Source organism: Rattus rattus, chromosome 18 (assembly GCF_011064425.1).
Source record: "Rattus rattus isolate New Zealand chromosome 18, Rrattus_CSIRO_v1, whole genome shotgun sequence".
In the NCBI taxonomy this organism is placed as follows: domain Eukaryota; kingdom Metazoa; phylum Chordata; class Mammalia; order Rodentia; family Muridae; genus Rattus; species Rattus rattus.
In genome coordinates this window covers 9,182,376-9,192,699 of record NC_046171.1, presented here as the reverse complement: position 1 = coordinate 9,192,699, position 10,324 = coordinate 9,182,376, and the positions used below count along the sequence as shown (strand labels likewise).

The window sequence follows — 10,324 nt, the reverse complement described above, 5'->3', positions numbered from 1 at the left end:
CAGGGCACTGGCAGTATGGCTATGATGGCAGAGATTACCTGACCTTGGACTTGGACTCTATGCAATACACAGCAGCCACCTTCATTGCTGGCTACACCAAAGCACAAGTGGCAAAACAATGAGTACTGGCTGGAGAGAGAAGACCTACTTGGAGAAGGAGGTGTCCTGTGGCTAAAGAGATACTTAACCATGGAGGAGAGAACTTTTACCTGAACTGGTAATGACACCCTTCCAAGCCCAGCCCTCCTCCCTGTGGCCAGCAGGGTGAGAGCTCACTCAGGAGCTGGTGGTGAGCTCCTATAGCCACTCGGGCACAGGAACATAGACTACCTGGGAGGGTCCAATGTGCTGGGGAGAGCGTCCCACAAGCAGATGTGAACTCTTTCCAGTCCTCCTAGACTGTGGTTATCCACCACCTCAGAGATCTCTACTCTCTTAATGTGTCCCAAGGGTCCTCAGGGGTGTCTCCTACTTCTGCTTTTCCACTGGAGACACCAGCGTCTTGTCTGTCTGTCTACTGCAGACCCTCCACGGACAACAGTGACACGCCACCCCAGACCTGAAGGTGATGTCACCCTGAGGTGCTGGGCCCTGGGCTTCTACCCTGCTGACATCACCCTGACCTGGCAGTTGAATGGGGAGGATCTGACCCAGGAAATGGAGCTTGTGGAGACCAGGCCTGCAGGGGATGGAACCTTCCAGAAGTGGGCATCTGTGGTGGTGCCTCTTGGGAAGGAGCAGAATTACACATGCCGTGTGGAGCATGAGGGGCTGCCTGAGCCTCTCACCCTGAGATGGAGTAAGGAGGGTGTGGGTGCAGAGCTGGGGTCAGGGAAAGCTGGAGCCTTCTGCAGACCCTGAGCTGGTCAGGGCTGAGAGCTGGGGTCATGACCCCCATCTTCATTTCCTGTACCTGTCCTTCCCAGAGGCTCCTCCAGGCACTGACTCCAACATGGGAATCAATGTTATTGCTGTTGTTCTTCGAGCTGTGGCCTTCATTGCAGCTGTGGCCATCATTGCAGCTGTGGCCATCATCATAGTTACTGTTGTGAGGAGGAGGAGGAGGAGGAGAAACACAGGTAGGAAAGGGCAGGGTCTGTTTCCCCTCAGCTTCCTTTAGAAGAGTGCTCTGCTCATTAATGGGAAGCATAGCCACACCCCTCATTGCTGCTGTCTCCAACTGGGTCCTCTGTCAGTTCTGGAAACTTCCTCCTGTCAAGACCTTCCTTGAACTCTCACAGCTTTCCTTCTCACAGGTGAGGAAGGAGAATACGCTCCTGCTCCTCGCAGCCTTTCCATTTTTATCCAGCCTGCACCCCAAGCCCACAGGAACTGGCTAACCCAGCAAGCCTGGCTGGCCTGGAAGTCTCATGCCTCAACCCCCGTCATCACATCTCTGCCTGCCTAGGGAGGGGATTATGGGCTGCCACCATGCTGCTTTTCACACCGGTGCAGGGGATTTGAAACCACAGCCTCCTGCTTGTACAGAAGGCATTTTTGATGACTGAGCCATCTCCCCAGATTCACCCTTCACTCTAGGCAGGCTGGGCCTGAGCTGGTGTCACCTGGCCTCCAGCAGATACTCAACCTCCTGTCAGACGCTGCCATCTAGTGACCATGTGGGGAAATCTTAAAACTCACTCTTCAAGCGTCACAGATCTTACAATCTTTCCCAAAGTGCCTTGACCACCCTGACAAAATAAGCGTGGGTGATTTGGTTCTTGTCAGAATTCATCCATCTCTTCTTACATTTGAAGGGGACAGCGAGTCATGAGGTTGAAGATCTGTCCTAGTCTGGAGATTTCCTCCTCCAATTTGAGAGTTGTGGCAAATATTTTAACCTGACTGTTATCGTCTACGTTATCACAGCCAAATAGGAGATAATTTGGTGCCTCAGATCCGCAGCAAGGGTTAACACCACACAGTGCATATCTAAGACAGGACACTCTTGACAAAAATCAACTTGGCCAGGTCAACTTTGTCCTCAATACCATTGGTCAGTGGTTCCTACCCATGGTTCCCAGATTCTAGTCATTCAAAGTACAGATGACCCCAAGATACCCTAGCATCACCTTGAGGGCTTTGCCTGAGCCCCAGACTCACTGGGACTCCACCTTCCGGGATCTGGATGTCAAAGCTGCTAGCCTCCTAGAATTGTCAACCTAAACCACAGACAAGCATCCCCTAGTGGTGCAAAATGGTACAACAAGTATCGGGGTCCCATCACTCAATCCAGCAGCTTCAGCTGCAAAGCCAACACCATAAAGTAGAAAATCACAGGGCTGCATGAATCCCACTCTATCCCCCTGACATGAAAGAAAGGACCAGAGGAAAAGCTCTACGAAAGCTTTCCCTGATGGTCACTGCCCCAAAGAAGTTCCAAGCAGGGCTGGATCTATCAGGGCACCCAATATGAAAACACTCTAGGCTGCTCTAACTATTGTTCTGTGCCTGCCAGGGCCTGGGTTCCATCACCACCACATAGGTGAGGGACAAAAGCATAAGAACCTTGACCTTAGGGTTGGAGAGATGGCTCAGGGGTTAAGAGCACTGACTGCTCTTCCACAGGTCCTGAGTTCAATTCCCAGCAACCACACGGTGGCTCACAACCATCTGTAATGGGATCCAATGCCCTCTTCTGGGTGTCTGAAGACAGCTAGAGTGTATTCATAATAAATAAAATAAATAAATCTTTAAAAAAAAAAAAAAAAGAACCTTGATCTTAAAGGTGAATGGCATCGCCTAGAGGTGACAGACTTGGTGAGAAGGGGGATCACTTCCTCTCCAGCCAGAGAACACAGAGAGAAAGAGAGCAGGTGGTGGGGAGGTGGGGATAGTGAGTAAAACCCTGCTACTCTTTAGTGTAGCAGTCTCCCTCCAAAACACCCTGCTCTTCTCTGAAAAATCCTTGAATCTACGTCCATTACTAGCCTAGAAGCATTGAGAGTTTCAGAAGAAGACGGCCACTCTTTGTAAAGCAAGATGTAATTAAACAGTTGGTGTGTCTGGGAAGGTCCTCAGAAGGGGTTGGGGAAGGAGCAGGACGCTCCGGCCCTCTATCAGTATCCTTAGTATATTACCACATGGCTATATATATATATATAGCTATATATATATATATATATATATATATATATATATATATATATATTTTGGTTCTTTTTTTCGGAGCTGGGGACCGAACCCAGGGCCTTGCGCTTCCTAGGCAAGCGCTCTACCACTGAGCTAAATCCCCAACCCCCACATGGCCATATTTAATGGGCACTGCCACGCCACAACTGCTACACTGAGAACCCGGGTAACCATAATAGTAGCCCAGTAGCCATAAAAGGTGTAAGAGCCTTTCTCTCTGTCCTTTTCATTGGTTACATACCTGTCAGAAGCAGTTAGTTACAGCATGCCAGACTCACTGTAATAACACTAACCAGGGGCCGCAGAACAAGACGTGTCTGCCAAGGCCTTATCCTTATGTGCCATTCTTTTTTTAAAAAAAAAATTATTTATTTACTTTATTTATATGAGTACATTGCCATTTTCTTGAAACCCACCAGAAGAAGGCATCAGATCCCATTACAGATGGTTGTGAGCCACCATGTGGTTGCTGGGAATTGAACTCAGGACCTCTGGAAGAGCAGTCAGTGCTCTTAACCACTGAGCCGTCTCTCTACCTCCCTTATGTGCCATTCTTAGCCACCTCTGATAATAGTCGTGTTATTGACAAGATGGTTAACAATCACTCAGGAGGCCTCTGAGACCTTAGCACAACTGACTCCACAGTGTAAGTGCCGTTCGGGATGTAAAACTCAGCACAAGGCCAGTGCACCCTCCCCTTCTCCCAAGCAAAAATGAAAACAAAGGCCTTGTTCATCAAAGTCTGTAGTTCTGGGAAGAATCTCTAAATGGACTAATATTGCTTCCTGGCTTCTATAGCTCTGCTTCTGGATAACTGTTCTTGTTGGCTGAAGTATGTCAACCCAGAACATGGATTTTGGGGTTTAAATGCTCACCCTGAGAAAGGCTCGGGCTACACCGGGAGCCTGGACACTCAGTGTCACCACCAGACAGCTAATAAAGACTTCCTATTGGCTTAAACCCATGTTTGACAGATAATGCACAATCTGGGTATTTTTCCTGCTGTGTACCAGCATGTGAGGGATTACCAGCACCGAATTTCAACTCAGCAAGAATCTGATCTGGGCAGGTTTCAGACACCTGCTAGCAACCCAAACCTAGACTTCGATTAAACACTTTCCTGAGACCACCCAGAATCAAAATGCTGTGTCTGTTTTTATTTTATATGCATGACTACCTTTGCCTGCACACAATCACCAGGGCTGGATACCGACTGAACCTGTGTCCCCTGGAAGAGCAGCGGGAGCTCTTACCTGCTGAGCCCTCTCTCCACCTCCTGCTTATTAGACTTCTAACTCGTCAAGAACTTTGTTACAAGGGGACATGGTGGTGCATGCCTTTAATCCTAGCATTCCAGAGGCAAAGGCAGACAGAGTCCAGGCCAGGCCTTACCACATAGCAAGGCCCTTTCTAAAGAACAAACAGTAGTGAGTTCTCTAAGTAACTGGCTTAAACTCTTCAAGGGCTCATTCAGGCTCAGGATTCCCAGAGATGCAGCTCATGAATGCTGGGATCAAAGGAGTAGGATCCGAGCCTACTACCATTCCTTTTATAGGGTGTAAAGAGTGGAGACGGAAGGAAAACTGTATCTTTCCTACACACCTTCCATTTTTTCTCTCTGGGACAAGGTTTCTCATGTCCTGGAACTCACTACTTAGGCTACTCGGGCTGACTGAGTAGTCTTCGTGAGGGTCTGTCTCTTCAACCCAGCTGGGTTTTCATAACAAGCCAACACACACGATTTTTTCATTTGATTTCCACAGATCAACCTCAGAGGTCCCGTACTACACGGCAAGCACTTTACCGATGGATCAAACTCTGCCACCCTAAACAAAGTGTTTTTAAAACATCACGTTATATACTTCAAACGTGTGCGGTTTATCACTTATACCTAAATAAGCAAAGCTGGAAAACCTAAAATCTAACAAGTGCGGGACGTGGTAGTGCACGCCTTAATCCCACCACTCCAGAAGGCTTAGGCAGACCGATCTGAGGTCCCGGCCAGCTGGTCAACAGATCGACATCCAGGACAGCCAGAGAAACCCTGTCCAGAAATGAATGATTAAATCTTCTAAGTAAGCTTAGCTAAGCCGAGAAACTAAAAAAATAAAAAATATTATACGAGACGCTTCAACTTGGGTAGGCTTGACGACTGTCATCTTTTCTTGACTTGATGACCGAAATTCCTGACTAAAAGCGATTTTGAAAGATTTTCTTACACTTACCATTTGAGGTGTCATGGCGCACAAGCTCCTCTACGCCGGAACCGCTGAACACTCTGGAGCCCCACCCACTGGGTGGGACTTCCGCTAGCAAGGCTCCACCTTCTTAAAGGTACCAGAAAACCGCACCCGACAGACACCAACCTTTCAAATACTTGAACCTATGGTGGGGGGACACCATTTCACTCAAAGGATGGACTGTCAGATGGTATTAGAAATTAATGCCAGCTAGCCTTGGTTGCACACGCCTTTAGTCCCAACACTCCGAAGGCAGGCGAAAGTTGGTGTCTTGAGTTCGAGGCCAGCCTGGTACACAGAGTGACTTCCAAGATAGCCAGGTCTATACGGAGAATTTCTGTCTCAGGAGATAAACTCCCCGCCCCCTCCAAAAAAAAAAAAGAAAAGAAAAAAATTTTCCAACGTGTGTTCAGCTTTAACATTTAATTAGAAGTCATTGAAATCTGCTCTGAGAAGAACGAAGCAAAACGGTTTAAAAACAGCAGCCACGCAATAGCTCGAAGGTAATCTTTATTTGTTTTATGAGATAAGGTCGTGCTATTTAGCCCAGGATAGCTTACCAGTTCACAGCAATCCTTTTGTTTCAACCTGAAAAACTGGGGTTAAAGGAGTGCACCACAGCCCCGCTCCAGACAAACACAACCTCAGGGTTTCCTCTGCGCCTCCATGACGCAGCTGCACCAGCAGGTGGCAGTGCGGAGTCGCAGGTGCGGCCAGACGACCCTTTCTTTACCCTAAGCTGTTGGGGATCTTGAGCTCCAAGTGGTGGGGAATATGGTTGAGAGATGTTTTTCCTGCTGTTGCAGTTACTCATTACTACCTACTGATGCAGAAATACTTCAGCATGTAGCTGAGCTGTAGTCGCACAACTATCTGAACGCCATCGCCAGTTACACCTTATTGTGAGCTGCTGGATGTGGCTGCTTGGAACTCTGGAAGGGAGAAGCAAGTGCTCCTAAATTGCTGAGCTTTCTCTCCATCCCATGACCAAATTTCTTGACAATTACATCCTTATTCCAATGCCTGCACCTCCCTCCACTATATTATACTCTAGTTTTCCTCTATATTGGGCCTTTGAACTCACCTCTTCAATGGGTCCACTGCACCACAATGGTCAATGCCACCCTGACCCTGCCCCCTGACCCAAACACCTTCAACATCTGTGGTCTTCCTCTGGGCTTTCTCTCCTCCCTTCCCTTCACATTCCTGGTTTTCTCTAACTGGCTTACTCCTATTCCCAGACAGGAAGTAAGGTGTCTGAAAATTCTCTCTATTCCTAGCCAGCTTCTTGGCTTACACTACACTCTGGAGATGACCTATTCCTCTCCTCCCACGTTGTTGGTGATGATGCCCAGTATCTCCAGCCAGCACCTCGTCCCCCAGCTGCACTTGCATATACCATCTCCAGAAATTACCTATGATGAATACACCACGTCAGAACCATACTACTCCCTACACAGTTCACTTACTCTACCAACCACCACCAACAGGGAGAGGAGAGAGAGAGGAGAGAGAGAGGAGAGAGAGAGGAGAGAGAGAGGAGAGAGAGAGAGAGGAGAGAGAGAGAGAGAGAGAAATCCTGCCTTTTCCCCACTAGTTCTGGCTCAGTTTCCTCCTAGGATGGCTATAAAACCCTCAGGCCACCACTCTACCCTTCCAAGTAAGTGTCCAAGCTGCAACCACAATGTTCTTCAAACAGTTATTTCCCTCCCCTTAGTCGTAGGTTAAAATTTTTAATTCGTTTTTTTCCAACAGGGTCTCAGGGTGGAACTCTGGCTGGACTGGAACTCAGAGATCTGCCTCTACCTTCCAAGCGCTGGAATTAAAGATGTACCCCACCACACCTAGCTCTGTGGCTTAGTTCCTTGTTTTGTTTGCACATGAGGTTTCTCTGTTGAACAGCCCTAGTTATCCTGGGACTCATTCTATAAGATCAGGCTGGCCTCAAACTCACAGATTCAACTGCCTCTGCCTCTAGAGTGCTGGAATTAAAGGTGTGTCCCACCATGCCTACCTTCATGGACTAGTTCTTAAGAATCCTCAAAGTGGGGACTGAAGAGCTGACTCGGTGGTTAGGGCCACTAACTTCCCTTCCAGAAGTCCAGAGTTTGATTCCAAGCATCCACATGGAGGCTCAACCATCTGTACTGGGATCCAATGCCCTCTTCTGCTGTGTCTGACGAGAGCTACAGTTTACTCACATACATAAAATACATAAATAAAAATACCTGTAGAGAGGCCACTGAGGGAGGACACAGATGGTCAGATCTTCAAGACAGAAAGGGGGAACCAGTTTCTGTCCAGGTCGGCAAGAACTGGCCTGTTCCTGCCCTGGTCACAAAGAGAGGAAGGGGTTCTCTAATGTTCTCCTGGATTTCTCATGAGACTCTACCTGACCAGTGGAGCCACCTGTATTCCTTGGTGCCTAATCCTGTCTAGAAACACCCTCATGGCCACCCAAAGGGACATCTCCCAGGTGGTTCTAAATCCAGTCTAGTTGACAACGAAGACCTGCTAATGGGACACAAAGGGAAAGATTGCATTCTGTTGCAGGCTTGCAGCCATCTGTAATGGGAATGAGATATGATGCCCTCTTCTGCTGTGTCTAAACACAGAGTGTACTCACATAAACCAAGTAAATCTTATTGATGTGGCTGGACACCCTCTACAACCTCTCCTACCTCCTGGACTCACTGTCCCAGGGACGGGCCTTTACCTTCAACACTGATGCGTACACTGGCGTCTGCTGTCTCTCACTTCCACCTACCGTCTGAGTTCTCCACTTTCCTCAGTGCCCACCTTTACATTTCGTACTACTCTATATGTAATGTTTCTCTCCACCCTCCTTTAAGGTAGAAAAGGCCCCTCCCGCAGCTAGAATGCACTTCCTGGATCTGCATCTGTGGAACTCCTCTTGCCCGGGGTTCAGTTTGGCCTGTGTGAACCTCTCTGCTCTTCTAGGCTGTTTAGTCAGACTCTTGGAGACCGGCTGCCCCATCAGGGCTCCCATAGCACCAGAAGAGCTGATTTTTCTCAGCCTTGCCCAACTAGGCTAAAAGATGCAGCTTCCAGAGCTGTAGAGATGGCTTACAGACCTGAGTTCACCAGCACTTAAAGAGCCAGCTGGGTTAGCTAACCCTAGAGCTTCCTTCAGGAGAAACAGCTAGGAAGATACCTGGAGTCCATTGGCCAACCATTTTAGCCAATCAGTGAGCTCCGAGTCCAGTGAGCACTTTATCTAAACAGAGACAGAGTGCACTTCTGCCTCCCTTCCATGCCCACAGTGTCCAGCCATGTCAACATCTCCTGAGCAGGACCTTGGTGTCTCTTCTATCATTCTTCTCCCAGCATTTACCACACTTAGAAAAAAAAAACCTAGTTATTACTTTCATCTCTGAATAAACCATGAGCTCCACAAAGGGCTATTCATCCTTCTTACCAATTAGCAGTGATTGACAGGTACTAATAACTCAGAGAATGTTCACTGGTTGAATGAGTCCCGGGTGTCCCCAGTACTATTCACTTTAGCTACATGTGAATAACTACATTGTCAGCAGTGGGGGCTGGCTGTTCTACAGTGGTGGCTTGCTGTTCTACAGTGCTGCAGATAGACACTTTATGGAAAAAATAATATAGTTTGTCCCACAACTTCCGGCAAATAGTTGTCAGCTAACTTTTGTTGGTTCCATCATTGGTTGAGGTTGAATAACTGAACTCACCTGGACCGCTCACAGCTCCCTGCTCCACAATGAGAGCCTGTTTGAACAAAGCTCTTGCATTGATGAGACTCTGTCACTCTGCCAGACTGGCTAGCTGCATGCCAGAGCTCTGTGCCACCACAGCTAGGGACCCATTGGTGGACACAACTCAAGCAAGGGGGAGTGAGGAGGGTACCTGAGCATGGGAGAGATACTGAACAGACTGCCATGTCAGTCTCTCTCCAGCCTCAGGCACTGACAGAGTGCATGGCCTCTCTTCTCTCTGTTTGTAACACAGACAGCTCTTTGCCTGGTATTGTTTTCCTATGAAATGAGCAAGGCATGGACAGTGACTGGGGACACCTACCCCATGTCGTTTGGGAGTGAGCTGCCTCCAGATCCATGTGAGTTCAGAGAACCTGGTCTACACAGCAAGTCCAGGACTGCACAGTGAGATCCAATCTTTAGAAATAAATATACTGGTTCCGATGAGGTCTTCAGCTCACTCAAGTTCACTACAGCTCCCCATGTCAGCTCCACTCCAACCCAACTCACCCAAATGCCCATGGGAAACCTCAAGAGTCAACAGAGGACAGGAAACAGGAGCATCCAGGGACCAAAGAGCCCTAGATCAGAGACTGGATTTTTCTTAGTAGTGTCTTTTCCTCATTTCTAACATTCAAGATGTTCACATGCCATAGTCCCGACTCTGTAGGACAGTGCAGGTTACAGGACTCCTGTCCTTGCTGGAGCCATCGAAGGGAGTAAATGTTTTAGGAATGCATGGCCAAGGGCCTCCGGCTCTTCTTTTTTTCGGAGCTGGGGACCGAACCCAGGGCCTTGCGCTTGCTAGGCAAGCGCTCTACCACTGAGCTAAATCCCCAACCCCCCTCGGGCTCTTCTCAATGGAGGTTCCTTTCTCTCTGTTGGTGGATCAGTGCTGGCTCTGGAGAACATGCTACTGACCCCAGGACCTTTAGGAGATGCCTCTACAGAGGAACCCAGCCCTGCAGTCCACGCTGCTGCCCTACTGGACAAGGCTGCAGCTCCCCCTCCTTTTTCACTGTGAATTCAGCCTGGGACTCTCATTTCTCCTCTATACTGAGAACTCCTGAAGATGGCCCCAGCCACCTGCAAACTTGAAGACCGGACCCTAAATGGTTTGAACTCCATCCCCAGTATAGGGCAGATGGGTTCATGAACCGGTCTGCTCTAGCTATCCCTTCCAGCTCCCTGGCCCTAGGTACAGAGCTG

General features: G+C 48.5%; 1 protein-coding gene and 1 long non-coding RNA gene across 2 annotated transcripts in view; one reads left to right on the top strand and one right to left on the bottom strand.

Annotated features, from left to right (window-relative positions):
- LOC116887487 (class I histocompatibility antigen, Non-RT1.A alpha-1 chain-like) overlaps positions 1-957 on the top strand; it is a 26,239-nt gene extending 25,282 nt beyond the window's left edge. Inside the window, exon 4 of the mRNA XM_032889112.1 lies at positions 524-957. Coding sequence (XP_032745003.1) covers positions 524-861 — 338 coding nt within the window. The 3' untranslated portion in view covers positions 862-957. The remainder of the gene's footprint in view (positions 1-523) is intronic.
- A 5,031-nt stretch (positions 958-5,988) lies between these two features.
- On the bottom strand, positions 5,989-10,157 carry LOC116887484. The gene is made up of 3 exons (XR_004386221.1): positions 10,026-10,157; positions 8,214-8,217; positions 5,989-6,640 (listed from the first exon to the last, which is right to left on the bottom strand). It is a non-coding gene; the product is annotated as an uncharacterized LOC116887484 (long non-coding RNA).
- Positions 10,158-10,324: the final 167 nt, after the last annotated feature.